Genomic DNA, 20,579 nt, shown 5'->3' with positions numbered 1-20,579 from the left:
TACATTGTTTCATATGCCAGTTAAATCTTTTAAGTTTTTCATTGGGAGTATAATGTAGTTTTTCTTTTCAGATATTTGCTGCACCATCATTTGATGACAAGATACTGGAAGTTGTTGCGATTTTTGATAGCATGCAAATGGCAGTTTCAAGGGTCATTAAACTACAGCATCATCGAATAGCTCAGGTATATTTCTGTAATCAAATGCAATGGCATTATTTGGGCTGCTGAAGATGTGGGGGAGGGTATTATTCCAAATGACTCCTATACGGTAGGTTCATCTGTAAAGTATTGACTTTCTCTCCATGTCATTTCGCAGTGATATACTACTAACATTCTACAGAAGTCTTATTGTGGTTAGTTGCTGTCAAGTCAATTCCAACTCATTGCAGCCCCCTGTGTGCAGAGTAGAACAGCTCCACAGGGTTTTCAAGACTGTGACCTTTCAGAAGCAGATCTCCAGGACTATCTTCCGAGGTGCTTCTGGGTGGGTTCCAACTGCCAAGCTTTCAGTATAACCACTTGTACCAGTCAAGGACTCCTTGTCTGCAGAAAAGACTGAGAGAAAGCATGAACACCGAAATCAAGCCCAAATGCAGGTTGAATGACAATTTTCAGGATGATTTCTAACCTAGAATAACCTTTTTTTTTTCTTTTTCAAATTTCAGTGTCGTGCAGTAAAAATCACTATATTTGGTGATGAGGGACTCCCAGTTCAGGTGGATGGTGAAGCATGGGTCCAGCCACCAGGGATTATCAAAATTGTACACAAAAACCGAGCCCAGATGCTAACGAGAGATAGAGTATGTAACAACAGTGATTTTCCTAGATTTTTTTGTAAGCTTTGTTTACAAATCTTAAATTGTTATGAAAAAATAGAAAACAAGGGAAAGGATTTAAGTTGTCTCTTAACATCTGACATATAAGTCATTTATGGTTTGAAATATGAACATACACACAGACATATTTAGTATTTTTAATTAAAGTCACACCTTTAACAAATAAGACTGCCAGTATGGATCCTATCTAGCATAATAAAATACTAAAGTTTGAAACATAAACTGAAGCTGTCTTTTTTAATTTTTTCAATGATATATTTATTCTCACAGATTACTTATTATGTTACCATACGTCAGAAAGCTTTTATCTCTTTTATATTTGTAATTTATTTGATGTTAGATTAGAAACAATGCTGTCATAGTTTTAAAGTCATTCTTATATTATCTAAATAGGCATTTATTGGGGCCTCAGAGCTATTATCTAACATATCATTGCAATACTGATTTTAAAAAGGCTTTTGAAAACACTCTAAAATCTTGGGAGGATAAGCAAAAGTACGATGCTGGTAAACCAGTTATCCGGACCAATTTGTACATTCATCACGCTGTTGACTTGGCAACAGAAGAGGTGTCGCAGATGCAGCTGTGTTCCCAGGCGGCAGAAGAGCTCATTACTAGGTATGTTGGGGTTGCTGCCTTTCATACTATGAGAACTCTGGCTATAGTCATTTTTTTTAAAATACGTAATTGCAGTTGCTTGTGGCATCTAAAAGAGATCTTTTTACTCATTTTCTCCTATCATTTGTCCTGCTCTTATCATCCTGTCCCACTGTCCAACATGCACGTGCACACGATATCTGTGTTCTCTGCAGTCTGAATCCTAGACACTCTAAAACACAGTGGTGAGCTGGACTCAAATACCCTGCCATGCATTGCTCCTTCCATTCTCGCTTATTACCCACTCTATACACAATGCACTGTATTACCCACTTATGTGTTGCCATTGTTGTTAGGTGCTGTTGAGTGAATTTTCAACTGGTAGTGACCTAATGAGACAGAACTGCCTCAGAGAGTTTTCTAGGCTATAGTCTTTATAGAAGGAGCCCTGGTGGCACAGTGGTGAAGTGCTGAGAAAAAGCAGCAGTTGGAACCTATCAGCCATTCTGCAGGAGAAAGATATGGCAGTTTGCTTCCACAAAGATTTATAGCCTGGCAAACCTTACAAGACACTCCTACCCAATCCTATAGGGTCACTAAGAGTCAGAATTAACTTGACGGCAAGGGGTAATCTTTACAGGAGCAAATCACCAGATCTTTTCTCCCATGGAGCTGCCAAGTAAGTTTGAACCGCTGACCTCTTGGTAAGCACCCAAGCACTTAACCATCATGCCACCTCAACCCCATTCCCACTGAGTTGATACCAACTCACTGTGACTCTATAGTACAGAATAGAACTTTCCCACAGGATTTGCAAGGATGTAAATTTTTACAGAAGCAGATTGCCACATTTATCTCCTGTTGAGCAGGAACCTTAGGCTTTCTTCATTTTGTTTTGATTTTTTTTCTGATTGATCCCTTTCCAAAGAAGTATTCAGGTATTTGTCTTCCATCTCATTAATTCTGTCTTCCGTTGCATCAATTCTACTCCTTTGCCCTTCCAATGTGTTATCTATTTCTGACAATTTAGTATTAATGTTCTAGATTTCTATCTGTAGATTTAGAATCATTTCTAATTTTTCATTTATTTTGTCATTTTGTTCTTGTATTTTTTTCCAAAATTCCTCCAGGGTTTTTTCTGTGTTTTCTTCGGTCTTTCTCTTAATCCTTGAAGACACCTAAATATAATACTTTTGAATTCCTTATCAGAGAGTTTCAATGCTGTTTCTTCCTCAGGGATATGTCCTGAGCCTGTATCCTGCTCCCTTGTTTCTACTACTTTATCTTGCTTTTTTGTGTGGACAGTGATGGTCTGTTGTCTCCGAGGCATTGTGGCATTATTGTATTTAGATCTCTGTTAACTTTTTGTGAAGAGCAGCCAAGGGTGATTCAGTCTCTTCTTGGTGGTTTTTTATCATTGGCCTGTTGGTGGAGTAGGAGGTAGTGGCTCTCGCTCAGTAAGTGAAGTTGTAAGAGGTGTGGGTGTAGTTGTGTTTTATGGAGACTGTTGCACCTGAAAAGGTGCGACATTTCTCATTACTCTTATACCCCACACCCACTTGGTGAATGGAGGTGCACTCAGTGAGACAAAAATTACAATTGAATAACCATCAAAAAACTAAAACACGTGGACAAAAAAACACACCATGTAATCACACAGGAACAGTAAACAAAAAAAGGGAAAAAGAAGAAGAAAAAATAAAACCTGCAATATCTGGGGATAGAGCAGTAAGAGAGAAAAGATAGAGAAGGAAAATAATTTTTAAAAAAATGGGAAAAATGCAAAAAGAAAAACAAGTACCGGGGTTAAGCATGAGAAAAAAGGGGGAAAAAAGGATTTAAAAAAAAAAAAATTCAACCAGGAACAGGGAAAAGAAAAAAAGCTGAAAACTAGGTCCTGGGAGGGGAAGAATAAGATTAATAGTAAAAAGGACAAAGTATTAATAATAATAGTTGTTTTAAAACAGACACATACAAGCAGACTAATCACCAGAAAAGAGAAAGTGAAAAAGAAAAAAAAAAAACATCGGTGGAGGACAGGGCAGGGCACCCAGGCTCCATCTGAGCACACAGACTGTGACGGAGTTCCTGTGGGCTCAGAAGGTGGGTGGGAGTGGGGGATGGCTGCACCTCCATTCACCAAGTGTGTGTGGGGTATAAGAGTAATGAGAAATGTCGCACCTTTTCAGTCTTGCAGGTCCGGAGTGTCCTTGGGGTTGCTGGATAGCCAAACCTCTTCTTAAGCCCCTGGAATCGCTATCTCTTTAAATATGCAAAATAGTCAAGCCACTTGTAACATTCAAAATGGCGGCGTCCTCCAGACTGGCACAAGTCCACAGCTCAGCCCGCTTTTCTCTTCACCTTCTCTGTTTTTTCCTCAGCCACCAGAGCAGTCCCTGTGCAGTCCCTGGCTAGCAGCACTGATTTTTAGGTTCATTCTTAGGTCCTGCCACCACTTGGGAATCTCCAAGCTGTCTGTGCCATCAGGATCGCTCAGGATCGTTGCCAGACTGCAGCTCCATCTGTGTCCTTTTTTGGTATTTTCATGCAAATTCTTCTGCTAGTTGGGGTTTAGTCCACTTCTATATCCTTCCCTTCAAGGCTCAGGGGTCCAGGATTATCTTCTGTGTCTGTGTTAATTGGTTTCCCTTTTCTTTGTTGAAGAGGGTCTGTGTAGTCTTTCTGCCTATCCGGCATCTTACCAGAACTTCTTAGACTGTAGTCTTTAATCATCCTAGTAAGTGCTTCAAGTCATCTTCACTTCCAGCAAGCAAGGTTGTGTCGTCTGCATATTGCAGGTTGTTAATGAGCCTTCTTCCAATCTGATGCCATGTTCTTCTTCATATAGTCCAGCTTCTCAGATTATTTGCTGAGCATACAGACTGAAAAGTATGGTGAAGTACATAATCAAATCAAACAGTAGTTTAGTTAATTAGTAGAAGATATCTTCCTTGACCATTGAACTTTTTTAAGATCTGTCTGTATGGGATCAAGCTAACAACAGCTACTTGAAAGATTAGATAGGAACCGATATGAATAAGTCTTGGTCCCTTTTCCATATTTGCTCTCAGCGTAGAGGGAGGGAGAAGCATGGGCTAAGTGCATTTGGGAGCACACCATAGGAACTATGGGTGCACACAGTAAGCCATAGGCAGTGCAGGAGGGGTCCCAGGAAGCAGCCAAGTCCTGAGGAAAGAGTAAGAGAAGGAGAAGCTGAGCATAGAACCAACCTGTGCAAAGGTGCAGAGGAGGGTGTGTGTGTGGTATTTTCAGAAATTCTTACTTGGAGAGAGAGGTGAGCAAAGGCTACATCACAAAGGCCTGGAAGCGATGCCAGCAGAGTCACTTACAGTGGACAGAGTTCAGCGGAGTTTCCTGACTCAGACAGACTAGGAAGAAAGGTGATGGGTGATCTTCTAAAAATAAGCCAGTGAAAATCCATGGATTAGAACAGAACTCACTTGTCTTAGACACATTATCATAAAGGATCAGTTGTTGGAGGAGAACATCTTGTTTGCTGACATACTGGATCAAGTTCGAGGGCAACCCTCAGTGAGGTGGACTGGCACAATAGTGTATCGATGACTTGCTGGCCATCATGATGATGATTCAGGAGTGGGCAACATTTCATTCTGTTGTACCTAAGATCACCATGAGTTGGTGTCAACTTGACAGCAGCTGTCTCTATATATCTCTATGGGGTGCTTAGTTGGGACTTTTCTTCAAAGAATGAAGAGCTGCTGAAGAAAGAAGGGGTCTGCATAATAAGGCACTTTGTCAGGGTCATTCTGGTAGCAGTGTGGAGGACTGCAAAGCTGGCACAGTGTAAGCACTTAGGGCATTGTTGAAATTTCCAGATAGGAAATGATGGATTAAGGCAGTGGTGGCAGAAAGGCAGAGAGAAATTGAAGACAGTGTAGGATCAAAAATTGATGTGGAGGTGGGAATTAGGAAACAGGATGACACGGATCTTTCTAGTGACTGGCTGAATAGATCATGGTGCCTTGATGGAGCCACAGGATTCAGCAAGAGAGGCACAGTTAAAGGGGAAAGTAATAGATTCTGCTAGGGACTTTAAATTGTGTTCACAGTATCTAGGATACTCAGTATGGAAATGTTGGTTTGTGCCTCAGTAATTGCTGCTTTTATTCATCATACCCAGTCCACACTCACTAACACAGGCATCTATGTTCTTTGCCATCCAGATCACAGACTTCCTAACATACCATGGTGGGCTTGCCTCGCTTACGTGATCACACAGTATCTCTTTGACAAAAGGGCAAGGAGGCCACATCTCCTGATCTCCTCTAACCCCACAAGAGGAAGACAGAATCACCACCAGTAACCCTAGGCCTATTACTGCAAGGCCAGACATGCTGCCTCCCTCCAGCCCTTTCACCAACCATTCCTCCCAAAGCACCCACCACCTCTCTCCTGGGTTCGATAATTCGCTGCAGTGGCCACACAGAACTCACAGATTACAGGGTTTATTACAAAAGCACCACAGGCTACAATTCAAATTCAGGAAGAATGCTCAGTCTCTCTCCCAACCCACTATCCCTCAGCCAACAGTCTCTCAAAGTGTCTTTCCCAGCAGTGCATGTCCCTTGGTGTCTCACTCAGCAATGCATGTCTCTTGCGTCTCTTTCCCAGCAACGTGTGTCTCAGGAGCGCATGCCTCTTTCAGCAGCACATCTTCCTCAGCCAGCAGTCAGAGAGTTCTGCCTCTAGGAGGCCTCCTTTTGAGCCTGGCAGAGTGGCCAAATCAACCAATCATAACATCATAATTCTAAGCACCTGAGAGAGAGCGGTAACCTCCCAGAACTTTGTTTTGTGCCACTCCTAACAGAAATATCCCAGGTGGACAACTTTAGCAATCAGGAACTCCTCAGTTGCTCATGGCAAATTCCACCTCGGAGTTTACAAAGACTAATCGGTAGAAAAGCCACACTAAGCAATTTACCACACTGCACTCTTTTTTTTCATATTAAAAACTTTAAATATTTATATGCATTGCATTCATTCAAAGTGTGCTCACAGGCATTTCGTATGCCAAAAAGCCATTTCACTAATGATTTTGGTTTAGTTATAATTACCAGTATAATAGGCATTCTCTGTAATACTGGCAAATATTCTATCAGCAGAGTATACCATTTCTTTATTTATTTTGTGGCTGTTGCATGCAATACTTTTTTTAAAAATTTATCATTTTATTTTTTGTGTGTGATTTGGGTAAAAGTTTACAGAGAAAATTGGTTTTCCATCCAGCATACTTTACAGATTTTGTTTTGTGATATTCATTGCATTCACCACAGTGTTAACAGCACTCTTCCCATTTACTTCCTACTTCCACCCCTTCCCTTCATCCTTCCTTCCCATCCCATCCTGCCTGTCTAGCTCTGTCCCTGGAGAAATGCTGTCCTCCTGATCTCATGTGCTTGATTGTTCTGATGATGCACACAGTATCTCTTGATTTACTTCTTTTCCTTTCTCTGAAGAATAAGAGTAATGCTAACTTTTGGTTCATCTAGCTGTACCCTCTCGCCCTTCTCGTTCTGCTCTTTCCAGTTTGAAGACCATTCTCCTGGAAAATGTCAGAAGCCAAAGTATTTTAATAGACTTGCCTCCTCCATCACCTGCAAAGTTTACATCATTTTTTAGCATTGGTGGAAATTTCCCTCTGTGCATTCCTTTGGCCTCAGTTTCATCTGTGATTTTGTATGTTCTTAGAGGTTTAGATACCAGAGGAGTACGGTCTAACATACCGTAGAATGGGTAGAAATAGATTCCAATCCTAGTGCAATGCTTAAGTGCTCGATTAAGGTCAATGGTTCAAACTTACCAGAGGCTCCATGGGAGAGAACACCTGGCAATCTGCTCCCATAAAGATTAGAGCCTAGAAAACCATATGGGGCGTTTCTGCTCTGTCACATGGGGTCACTATGAGTCAGAATCGACCCAACCTCACGGCACACAAGGAGAGCTTCGTGTGCATCTCTCTGCACTTCAGTGTCTTCATCTATGAAGTTGAGACAATTAAAGATGTGGATATTAAATTAGGTAATTTATATAAAGCATCTAGCATCTAGATGATCAGTACGGTAATGTTATTTTACTAATCTTTTGTATATGTTCCTGGTTAAAGTTTCAGTGAATAAAAGTTAAGTTTCTACTCTTTAAATTTGTGACTCCTCTCAATTTTCAATGATACTGCAAAATGAAGTACATTGAATTCTCTGAGAGCTGGAACTCAATACCACTGCCTTGTTTTTCCAGGTCTCCCAAGTTTTCCATCTCTCTCAAGATGCAGTCTTACTACTTTTCTTTTGCTTTCTATTAGTGGAAAATACTTGCGTTTTCCTTCTGTGACAGGTTTCTGCCTTATGCCAGAGTCCAGTTTTCGCAGGCTTTGCTGTATTACTGTATTTTATTCTTCCAAATAACGCTTCAACACATTTACCTCTGCATGTAAGCCTAACTTGTTCTATTAAAGATTTTCAGTGTAATATTCTTTGTGGTAGTGGGGTTTAAAATGTGTAAATCTACCTCATGCCATTTGATAATTGAGCAGTCTTTTAAAAAAATTTTTCCTCTCTGGTCTTTATATTTTTGTATTTGTTTCACCTACCACTTCTACACTTTAAAAACTCCACAGTGCTCAGGGGAGCTTATTGTTCATCGGTCTGATTTTGTTGCTTTCAGGATTTGTGATGCAGCCACAATTCATTGTCTTTTGGAACAAGAGCTGGCCCATGCTGTGAACGCATGCTCCCATGCACTGAATAAAGCCAACCCCAAGTACCCCGAGGTGAGGAGAGCATGGTAAATTCTTTTTCTACAGACTTTTTGGTGTGTTACACTTACATTTTAATATTATAAAACTTAGGAATAAATTTGTGGCCAAATTTTTATTTCCTTTACTTACTTTCGTTCCATTACTCTTTTTAAATTCTGCCCATTTATTTTTTCATTTCACTTTTAATCATTTGTCACCTTGTCATCTTCCTTCTCCTTTTAGCCACTACTGTCCCTCCTTGCTCCATCTGGTACCTTCTCTCCTGCACCTCTGTGAAGGACAAGCCTAGATAACACAGTGCATCTGATTAGAGATGCCCATTCATTTTTTAAATTATGCATGGAAATTATTCTTACCTTATTTTGTTATACTAACTTGGAAATTGATGCTTCTGTAAAATTTTAATAAAGAAGTTAATAGTGGACAGAATGAAACTCAATTGAAATGTGATATATAGTACATGAACTATTGAATGAAACACAAATTCTGCTCTGTAAACTTACACCCAAAGCACAATTTAAAAAAAAAAGAAATGTGATACATGGTACAATGCTATACTATAGAGAAAACTGACAGAAGTATTTTATTGTTTTAATTATTCTGTTGAAGTTACCTAAATTAATATACGAATAAGTGCTAGTCCCCAAAATTACAATCTGCAAAACCATCTGGTAGGAACTACCAAGAGTTAATGGTAGAACTAATTTTAATCAGATATTGCCTCCTCTAAGACATAATTGTCTTTGACTTAACTTTTGCCTGTTGTTGTTGTTGTTGTTATGTGCCGTCGAGTCGGCCCCGACTCATAGCGACCCCTCCTTGGGTTTCCGAGGCAGTATCACTACGGAAGTAGGATTGCCCAACCTTCCTTCCGAGGAGTGGCTGGTGGGTTTGAACCACCAGCCGTCTGGTTAGCTGGCAAGTGTCTTAGCCACTATGCTACCAGAGCTCCCTAACTTTTGCCTGGGACTGTATATATGTTGGTGCCGGTATATATGCACTGGGAGACAGGAGGTGTGATCCTGAATGAGTTCACTATTGTCAGTGCATTCTTTTGGTTCTGTGAGTTAATCATTAAAAAAGATAGCATATGAGCAGATGTGTATGAAATTTTACTATTTTTGTCGATTTTTAAACCTTATTTGTGATGTGAATTTTTATTGTGAAAAGAATATTTAAAGAGCATTTATGGATGATTGAATCACAGTTTAATACAAAGCCACTTGACTTTGATATTCTTCTTTTCTAGAGTCTTACAAGAGATATCGCCACTGAAATAGCCATGAATGTGAAGGCACTATATAATGAAACGGAGTCTTTACTAGTTGGCAGGGTTCCTTTGGTAAGGAAAGGAAATCAATGATAACATAAGAGTGATGAAATAAATGTATGGGCCTTCTCTCCATGAAGCAGCTCTTTGGTTGTGTAGGTTGGCAGTTCAAACCCACCAGCCCCTCTGTGAAAGAAGATGGGGCAATCTACTTCTGTAAAGATTCACTGCCTCAGAAAACTCCCTTAGGGAGTGAACATTCATCAGATTCCAACACAGAAGCAGCCCCAGGCCTCACCCTGGGAGCTTCCTTTTCCCCCAGCTCTCTTGCCTTCAAGAAATCATAACCCTGGGAGTTATATTCAGGCTTACAGGAGTAGAAGTTTCCCCTCATATATGTCCTCTGTTCAGTGAACTTTGAGCATTATAAAATGTTATAGAAAAATAGAGGAAATCATAAGTTTTGTTCCCTAAATTAACATTTGAAATATGATTGGTGTAGTGCTTATGTTTGTGTGTCAACTTGTCTGGGCCTGGTTGAGTGGCTGGGCAGTTGGTGGTAGTTATTCCCCATGATGAAACTGGCAATCAACTCCATGGTGGGATCTACCACAAACAGCTGAATGGCTTTTGGGATGTGGTCTGCTTCCTGTATATAAGGAGAAGCCTTGGGAATGGTCTCTAGCCTATGGCACACTTGGACCCTGCATGTAGCCGTGTTGTTGCTCAGCAGCCTGCTATGCTCTGCTGACCTTGGGACTTACAATGGGCTTAAGTTAATGGCCTGCCATGTGGTTTGGTAACATCAGGACTGTGCCTTTTTACTTGTCAACCTTGGGCTTGGCAGCCTCAGCAGCCAGCAGCTATCTGAGTGAAGAAAAGCCTTTAGCTTCAGTGGGCCAGGAGCTGAAGGCAGAGCTGGACCCCAAGGCTGAGGAGCTTTTTCACCCAGACCCTAGAGTCTGGCACTTGAACTTGGACTTAAGCCTCCAAATTGTAGGAATAAACTCCTGTTTGTTGCCATCCCATTTGTGGTATATTCTTGTAAGAGCAGCACTAGGTAACCAGAACAATCTGTATGCTCCTCTAGCTTAGGTTAAAAGAGGATACTTCTTAGATGCATTGTTTCAAAAACTGAATTTCAGAAAGTAGCCACATCCCCAGTTCAACTAAGATTGGTCCTGGAAATCCACTTTAGGCTCAGTCTACATCTATCCTAGTCCATGGACCTCACACGTGTAAGTGTTAGAAGAAGCCTATAGATGTCTAGTTAGCCCAGAGTGCTTCCTTTTCAGCCTCACCAGTTTCAAATGTTCCAGCACGTTGGATGTTGATGCCACCTAGTGGTCAATTGTGAGTTAGTCACACATTTTGTTGTAACCTTTTGTGTAAAGGGCCTCTAATATATTAGCAGGGAGCTCTCTCTGGTGGCGTAGTGCCTAAGGCAATAGTGATTAATTGATAAGTGAGTCGGGCCGACTCCATGGCAAATAACAACAACAACAATCTTAAAAAGGCACTCTGGTGGTGTAGTGGGTAAGGCATTTGGCTGCTAACCAGGTACACTTCGAATTATGCAACCATTCTTACCCTCCTTTTCGTTTTTTACCCCGTTAACAAACTCACTGCCCCCTAAGTTTCCTATGTAATCTATTGAGTTGATATTGTTAATTTTTGATCCTATATAGATAATTTTTAAAAGAACACAGTACTCAACATTTAAATGTAAGCTAAACTTGTTTAGTTGTAAGACCTCAGAGAACTTTTGGTAAAGTTTAAGCATTCTATCAGGGCAGCAGTTTTAGGAATACGTCCAGTCTCCATAGTTCTAGAAAGTCTGAATTCCATGATAATATGAAATTCTGTTCTGCTTTTGCTCCCTTTTTATCTAGATTCATCTCTAGAATCGTTGACCAAAATGTTCAGGTTTATCTTCTTTGATAAAACCAACGGGGACATCTTCTTGGCTTTTCTTGGCACTACTGATGTTAACCAGAATCTTGGTGCTGTTCTTGTAAAATAAGTCCCATAGGAACACCAGTGAACTCTGGTGTTGGTCCCAATTTTTGGATCAAGGACATATATTTAAGATAACTTCTGATTGACAAGAATTAGAAGCATAATTTATTCTGTGTTTTTGTTCTCTAAATATAAAGCACAAATCTAGTGCTTTCTGGATATTTGTTGATTGCATTCTCTTGATCTAGGGGGAAAAAAAAACTCACTGCCATTGAGTCAGCTCGACTCATCCCAACCCCTCCTTGGGTTTCCAAGGCAGTATCAGTACGGGAGTAGATTGCCCAATCTTCCTTCTCAGGGGTGGCTGGTGGGTTTGAACTAGAAAGACCCCTTCAATTTCTAATTCTTCTATGTCATTATTAAATATGCATGTTCAAGTAAGTGAATTTTATGAAAACCTGTGACAGTAGTGATACCACAAAGAATAGATTATATTTGAGCACAACTAATGTTTACTCTCTATAATATATAATAACCAGCTTATCCATTTTATAAGACATATACTCTTAGACTAAAAGGAAAGTTACACATTTTATCCAACAGACTGGAAACTTCCCATATTTTTATTAATGATGTGAAATGGTAGAGGGAAATAAAAATAATATCCATAGTAAATAACAGTATTATACTCTCCAAACTTTCAGTTCTAAAATTCTGTGAACTTGTATGGACATACTGTACAATTTTACAGTAATTTGTAAAAGTATTAATTAGCTGGAAAAGACCTCAGAAATAATCTAGTCACATCCTACTGTTTATGGAGGAGGAAACTAGACTCCTGAAATGAATTGACCTTTTCCTTTCTGCATGGCGAATTATGGCAATGTCAGGGCTAGAGTCCTTGCATTTCTGAGCATATTGTTGTTAGGTGCCACTGAGCTGGCTTCAACTCATAGCGACCCTGTGTACAACAGAATGAAACACTGCCTAGTCCTGCTCCATCCTCACAATCCTTGCTATACTTGAGCCCATTATTGCAGCCACTGTGTCAATCCTGTCTTGTTGAGAGTCTTCCCCTTTTTCACTAACCTTCTACTTTACCAAGCATGATAGCCTTCTCCAGAGACTGGTCCCTGCCAATAACATGACCAAAGCAGGTGAGACAAAGTCTGGCCATTCTCACTTTTAAGGAGCATCCTGGCTGCACTTCTCCCAGGACAGACAGATTTGTTCATTCTTCTGGCAGTCCATGGTATTTTTAGTGTTTTTCACCAATACCACAATTCAAATACATCAGTTCTTCTTTGGTCCACCTTATTCATTGCTCTAGTAGTGTAGTGCCTAAGGCACTTGACTGCTAACCAGAAGGCTGGCAGTTCAAATCCACCAGCCACTCCTGGAAGGAAGGTTGGGCAATCTACTTCCTTAGTCAACTCAGCAGCACATAACAACATTCATTGCTCATCTTTCACATGCATATGAGGCAATTGAAAACACCATGGCGGCTTGGGTTGTTGTTGTTGTTGTTGTTATGTGCCATCGAGTTGGCCCCGACTCCTAGCGACCCCTTCTTGGGTTTCCGAGGCACTATCACTACGGAAGTAGGATTGCCCAACCTTCCTTCCGAGGAGTGGCTGGTGGGTTTGAACCGCCAGCCTTCTGGTTAGCAGTCAAGTGCTTTAGCCACTATGCTACCAGAGCTCCTATGGCTTGGGTTAGGCACTCCTTAGTCTTTAAAATGACGTCTTTGCTCTTTAACACTTTAAAGAGGTCTTTTGCAGAAGATTTGCCCAGTGCAATACAAGTCTGATTTCTTGACTGCTGCTTCCATGGGTGCAATCTACTTCAGTAGTGATACTGCCTCAGAAACCCAAGGAGGGGTCGCTGTGAGTCGGGTCTGACTTGACGGCACATAACAACAACAAGAAGCTTCCATGGGTATTGATTATGGATCCAAGTAAAATTAAATCCCTGGCAACTTCAATCTTTTACTCATTTATCCAGATGATGTTTAATGGTCCAGTTTTGGGGATTTTTGTTTACTTTATGTTGAGGTATATAATCCATACTGAAGACTGCAGTCTTTGATCTTCATTAGTTAAGTGCTTCAAGTCCTCTTTGCTTTCAGCAAGCAAGGTTTCTGAACATAGCAGTGTTTATTTCACCTGTATTCTTAATGACTGCTTTGAATGGGTTAATATGGATAATAAGTGGCCAGTTAAATTCTCTTTGAAGTATCCAAATCCATTTTTCTAACAGTGCATCTTGACCAATCTCCAGATTACAAGCTTTGCCATATTTACAAAAGCTTTTCACCAGAAGTCGTTTGGAGTTCCTTACTTTTTTTTTTTTTTTTTTGCTTAAATTTATACTTTTAAGTGGGAGGTCTGGTGGCATAATGATTAAGACATTTAACTGCTCACCAGAAGGCTGGCGGTTCCCACCAGCCACTCCTCGGAAGGAAGGTTGGGCAATCTACTTCCATAGTGATACCACCTTGGAAACCCAAGGAGGGGTCGCTATGAGTCAGATCCAACTGGACAGCAGTGTGTTGCGTTGCATTGTTGTATACTTTTAGGTCTCCAGATTTTGTGCCAAGCAGTTCTTACATGACAAATTTTTTACAAATAAAAAAATACTATTTGTTCAGATAATGACGTATATAAATCAAAAATATACTTGACACAAATAAGTAGAATAATGAGACTATAATGAAACTACTCATTGTCCCAAGATGGCTAAACAGGTGGGTGTATGAATGAATGATAGGGAAGGGGAGAGAGAGAGAAAGAAAAGAAAGAGAGAGAGGGAAATAAAAAAAGTTTTGTGTAGGAAAAAAAATCAAAAGCAATACTTTCACTGTGATATTATTATAATCATACTGGCTGTTTATATCCTCTTTGGGCAGTAAAGATTAGACCAAATCTACGCAGGTGGTTTTTTTTTTTTTTTTTTTAATGAAGTCAATATAGAAGACTGCATTCATTTTTCCTATATTTCATTATTAAAAAATGGTCTAATAAATGGTGAGGATGTTCACTGTCAAAGTGAATACTTTATTGTATTTGAAGGTGATAACTGAGTCTTGTTTGGTTTTGCTTTTTAATCTGCTGGTAAATAGCAGTTGGAATCTCCACATGAAGAGCGAGTATCCGATGCCTTACACTCTGTGGAGGTGGAGCTACAAAAATTGACAGAGATTCCTTGGCTTTACTACATCTTCCATCAAAATGAGGATGAGGTATGTCTTATTCAACCTGTTTCTTCATAAATGTAAACTTGATGACAATAGAATTGGAATTCATCTTCTGAAAAATATATTCAGGAGAAAATAAATTTTGAATACTACTTTTAAGTGCACTGCTCTTGAACAAGTGAGAAATGGAATTTAGGTGAACAGAAGGGAGTAGTGTGTTTTCAGAAGAAAATTAATCTGGAGCTTTTTCTGATAAGGTTATCACTATCCTATGTTTAGTAAGGAGCCCTCGTGACACAATGGTTAAGTGCTTGGCTGCTAACCAAAAGTTTGGTGGTTTAAACCCACCCAGAGGCTCCATGAGAGAAAGATCTGATAATCTGCTTCCGTGAGAATTACAGCCAAGAAAACCCTGTGTGGCAGTTCTACTCTGTCACATGGGGTTGGCTCGACAGCACCTAACAACATGATTTTAGAGTTTAAAATTTATTCCTACGTTATCTCTGTTATCAGAGTGAGGGGTTTTGTTTGTTGTTGTTGTTGTTTTTATTTTTAAGATTCTCAAAAAGTTATTTTTTTATCCATTTTGAACAGGAGCCTCCTATGGATTGCACCAAAAGAAACAATAGGAGCACAGTATTCCGTATCGTGCCAAAGTTTAAAAAGGAAAAGGTTCCAAAGCAGAAGACAAGCTCACAACCTGGTAGGTGGTCCACAGTGGAAGCAAAGTACAACACTATGAAAAGCACAACTTACTAAAATCCTATCATACCTAAAGTAAGTCACAGTGTTCAGTAGGAGCCTGTAGTTATAAAGTGCATGAGAAAATGTGTTTACTGATTTGTTTTTCCTTGCCTTGGTGGATGTTGGTTTGTCCATTTTGACAGTTCTTTGTCTTTCTCAATAGCAATACAACATATCAGTGTGTGACTTGGTTCTGCTTATTTGTTTGCTTTTTTTCTCAAAGCTCACAATCTAGATCATTTTGACAAACGGAACACAGAAACTTTCACTCACTACTTTAACTTACTAAATAGATTTTTCATCTAAAATTACATATTGTCTTTCCCCTGCTTTAAAGACTTACTATAGTAATGACAGTCTACTGTAATGCTTGCATTTTTAGGCAAAGATTTAACCTTCTTTGCTGCCCTGCTTCTAGTTCTTTTCCACCTTTCCCTGGAGATTAAGTTTACTGCTAGACCACTGCTGAAGGACCGTCAAGTTCTGTGATACGGTGGCTGCCTTTCATAAGCAAATCATTTTCTAATTCTTCCAAGTTAGCTATTTTAAAAAGTGATATAAAAGTTAATGATATTTATAAAGCAGCTATTCAAGAGAGTTTTAAAACTAAATACAGCAAAGACAGAATTTTATTAAGCTAATCAAGGTTGAAAAAACGCCTAAGATAATGATTATGCAAACTGAAAAATAATATAAACCAACTAAGCCATGCTAACAGCATTTTTAAATGACATGAAATTGATTTAACACAACATTAATTGCTGTAATTATTAATAACAGTGGAATGAATAAAAGCAACACTTGAAGTGGATGAGCCTAAGCAGAAAAGTTTGTTTAAAATTGAGCAACTAAAACTGAGTTATAGTTTCTGACTATAACTGGTTTCATACATGGTCTTAATGAAATACAGTTGATTGTCATTATTCCATTATTCCATATTTGTGAATTTGCTTACATGCTAACATTTATATGTAACCCCCAAATCAATATTCACAGCACTCTTTTGATCATTCATAGACATGCACATGCACAAAGTAGTGGAAATACAGTCAATTGTCATTATGCCATTATTCCATATTTGTCAATTTGTTTACATGCTAAAATTTGTCTGTAACCCCAAAATCAGTATTCACAACACTTTTTTGGTCATTCATAGGCATGCACACACACAAAGCAATGAAAAGTAGGTCACCCATTGCTCATATTTCCAGCTGAGGTCAAACAATGCAAGTTCTTTTACTATAAACAGTTATCCTTATTATGGTCTATTTAGTGTCATGCTTTTCACATTTTTGTACTTTCTGTTGATGACTTTACTGTTTCAAATGGCCTCCAAGCATAGTGCTAAAGTACTATCTAGTGTTCCTAAGTGCAAGAAGACTGTGCCGTGTCTTAAGGAGAAAACAAATGTATTAGATAGGTTTGGCTTAGGTATGAGTTAACAGTGTTGTTCGCTGTGAGTTCAATGTTAATGAATCAACAGTATATATTAACTAAGGTGTGTTTAAGCAGAAACATACATAAAACAGGATTATGTATAAATAGTTGACAAAAATGTTTTGACCAGAGGTTTGAAGCAACCTAATCTAGTATTTCCCCTGAGAGCAGTGCTTCAGTATTCACTAGTTAGTGTTCACAGTGACTTTGTAGAATATAACTAGTGTGAATAATGAGAATCGACTATAATCAGAGCTTATTTAGATCTTGTACCATTGATCCTAATAATGTGAAATACATTTTTTATACATACACCTACACGTCACTTACTGACTACTTTGTTATCTGACATTTCACATTTATGACAATATTAAAAAAAAAACACTATCCTTTTGCGCGTAGTGACAATGTACATTTGGCAGTAACAAATGCTGAGGTGCTAGGCAAGAATAATGCTAGCTGTGAGGTTCAAGTTATGTGTCAACCTGCCTGGGCCATGATTCTCAGTGCTTTGGCAGTTATTTAATGATGTAATTTGGCAGTTACGTAAATGTAGTCATTCTCCATTTTGTGGTCTAATGTGCTCATCCTCCATTTTCACATAATGCCAATTTTCCCATAATGACCTTGTCTTTGGAACATAACCATATCGACAAGTGAGCAGTGGGTGTATCGTGTAGTTTCAGTTGCTTTCATGAAGAAATTGGACTAAAGCTAAAGGCATGGCAGCACAGTAGTGAATGTCTTTGCATAGCTGTTTCCTATGTTACTGACAGTCTGTAACCTGCATGGGAAAAAGTGAAACAAGTTTTGTTGAAACACCTTTAACCTTTCCCTTTGCTAGCACTGCTGCTGAACTCTTGTTTTGCATCTTTTTTGGCCATCCTTTGCTTTGTGATGCAATGAGCATGTAGAAATTAAGGGGGTTTTGCTCTTAACTTTGGTAGTTCAGAAATGGGGCACAGAGGAAGTTGCTGCTTGGCTGGATCTGCTCCATTTGGGAGAGTACAAAGAAATCTTCATCCGCCATGACATCAGAGGGGCTGAACTTTTGCACCTGGAAAGGCAAGACCTTAAGGTATTCTCTTTGTGCTACTTTTCCGCTCTTGAAATTTTTCTTGCAAAACAGAATCCTTTCTCTTGCATTGCTTCTGTTATATGCTTATAGCTTGGCTTATGTTATACAAATGTGCAGTGATCTCACATGCCTTGTCTTGTGGCCTTAGTTCCATGTATGCTCTCTAAACAACAATGCCACCAACATTTTCCCATCAAAAATCACTCACCAACTAATAGTGCTGAAGCGCAGCATGAAATTGGTGCTTTTTCCATTGGTACTTTTTCTAACACCCATTCATATGACTGCTTCTGTGCTGATATTTTCCAATGGGTCATATTACTAGATCAGCATGGAACATGATAACTATTGATAAAATAACTAAAAATATATATCTAATGTAAGGTTAACAACAGAATACTAATTCAAAATACCAATTGCAAGGCCTTTCTAACAAATGGAACTAGAGGAGAAACTTATAACACCAAACCCACTGCCACTGAGTCAATTCTGACTCTTAGTGACCCTTTCAAGACAGAGTAGAACTAACTGCCCCATGGGCTTTCCAAGGCCATAAATTCTTACAGAAGCAGGCCGCCACAGCTTTCTCCTGAAGAACAGCTGGTAGATTTGAATCACTGACCTTTCAGTTACCAACCTAGTGCTTTAAGCACTGCATCACCAGGGCTCCTGACTTATAGCAATGGCTAACTACAGTCCTCAAATTTTGTTGTGTTTCTAAATTGATCTTTTGTGGGTCACACGAACAGCAAGACCAATATATTCAAATTTTCCTTTCCTCAACTTACTGTTAAAATTTTACTGTTCTCAAAAAGAAAAGTTATTTTTATTTAGTAAATGAACTAAAACCCTCACAACTTGACCAATAAGCAGCATCATGATAAATGGAGAAAATACTGAAATTGTCAAGGATTTCGTTTTACTTGGATCCATAATCAGCATCTATGGAAGCAGCAGGTGAGAAATCAAACGAGGTAGTGCATTTAGCAAATCTACTGCAAAAGACCTCTTTAAAGTGTTAAAAAAAAATAAAGATGTCACTTTGAGGAGTAAGGTGCATCTGACCCAAGCCATGGTATTTTCAGTTGTCTTCATACGTATGCAAAAGGTGGACAATGAATAAGGAAGACCAAAGAACTGATGCATTTGAATTATAGTGTTGGTGTAGAATATTGATAGTACCATATACTACTAGATGAATGAACAAATCTGTCTTGGAAGAGGTACAGCTAGAATGCTCCTTAGAAGGAAAGATGGTGAAACTTGGTCTTCCATACTGTGGACACATTATCAAGAGAGAACAGTCCTTAGAGAAAGACATCATACGTGGGTAAAGTAGAGTGACAGCAAAAAAACAGAAGACTGTCAACAAGATAGATTGACACAGTGGCTACAACCATAGGCTCAAGCATAGAACCAGGCAGTATGTTGTTCTGTTGTATGTAGCATTGCTATGCGTTGGAACTGACTTGATGACACCTAACAACAAACAACAAGCAAATTGAATAAAAATTATGCCTAGCTATTGTTAGAAAGCAGCTCAGAACCTGTTTGTCATTTATGACAGAGCAGGAAAACTCATTAATTCATGATCTAGCGGCATTTCCCTTTTATATTTTGGCTGGAGATTCAGCAGTAGAAACAAAATAAGAAATCTGTGTCTTGCTAAGGGTGAGACATAGGACCTTGTCATATTTTCTTTCCACAATCTGCCATTTTAATAAGTTTGAGTAATAAGCAAGTGACATAAAAAAGCCTTCAACATTTGTTGGAGGGAACCCTTTGTGATAGTAAGGATTATTAGACAAAACCCAGTTTTAGGCATACTGTTTTTCTGTGTACCAAGTTCTAAATTGCACAGAACTGTAATACACTAAATTCATGAACTATTGTGCCTCTGTCTATAGATATGTTAGCATGGATCTCTCAACAGATCACGGGTAGTATAAAGTATAGATCTTTACTAAGGAGAATCATGAAGAATTTTAACACATCAAAGAGTGGACACCAGTTATACCTAAACATTTTTGACCATAATAATAATAAAATAATGTTGTTAGGTGCTATCGAGTCATCTCCGACTCATAGCAACCCCATGCACAGCAGAACAAAACACCACCCATTCCTGAGCCAGCTCCATCATTCTTGATATACTTGACCCGATTGCCGCCACCGCCATGTCAGTCCATCTCAAGGAGGGCCTTCCCCTCTTTCATCAACGCTCCACCTTACCAAGCGTGATTCTCCAGGGAATGGTCCCTTCTGACATCATGACCAGTGTGAGACAAAGTCTGGCCATTCTTGCCTCCAAGGAGAATTCTAGCTGTACTTCCTCCAGGACAGACCTGTTATTTCTTTTAGTAGTCCACCATACTGTCAGCATTCTTTGCCAACACCATAGCTCAAAAGCATCGACTCATCTTTAGTCCTCCTTATTCATTGTCCAGCTCTCACGTGCATATGAGGCTATTGAAAATACCATGGTTTGTGTCAAGTGCACATTAGTCCTCAAGGAGACATCTTTGCTCTTCAACACTTGAAAGAGGTCCTTTGCAGCTGATTTGCCCAGTGCTAAAGCACTTGACTGCTAACCAGAAGGCTGGCAGTTCAAACCCACGAGCCACTCCTCAGAAGGAAGGTTGGGCAATCTACTTCCATAGTGAT

The 20,579-nt window shown here is 39.3% G+C and overlaps 1 protein-coding gene across 1 annotated transcript in view; it reads left to right on the top strand.

Moving 5' to 3' along the window:
• Positions 1 to 20,579, top strand: part of DGKH (diacylglycerol kinase eta) — a 314,831-nt gene that overhangs the window by 286,336 nt on the left and 7,916 nt on the right. The window contains exons 22-29 of the mRNA XM_007948176.1: positions 72 to 185; positions 668 to 802; positions 1,293 to 1,456; positions 8,138 to 8,243; positions 9,481 to 9,573; positions 14,582 to 14,701; positions 15,251 to 15,359; positions 17,785 to 17,915. Coding sequence (XP_007946367.1) covers positions 72 to 185; positions 668 to 802; positions 1,293 to 1,456; positions 8,138 to 8,243; positions 9,481 to 9,573; positions 14,582 to 14,701; positions 15,251 to 15,359; positions 17,785 to 17,915 — 972 coding nt within the window. The remainder of the gene's footprint in view (positions 1 to 71; positions 186 to 667; positions 803 to 1,292; positions 1,457 to 8,137; positions 8,244 to 9,480; positions 9,574 to 14,581; positions 14,702 to 15,250; positions 15,360 to 17,784; positions 17,916 to 20,579) is intronic.

The sequence above is a fragment of the Orycteropus afer genome, unplaced genomic scaffold, assembly GCF_000298275.1.
Source record: "Orycteropus afer afer isolate SDZICR_OR568_19922 unplaced genomic scaffold, OryAfe1.0 scaffold00207, whole genome shotgun sequence".
Taxonomy (NCBI): Eukaryota; Metazoa; Chordata; class Mammalia; order Tubulidentata; family Orycteropodidae; genus Orycteropus; species Orycteropus afer.
The sequence above is the reverse complement of the archived record's forward strand: the minus strand, read 5'-3'. Positions and strand labels throughout refer to the sequence as shown.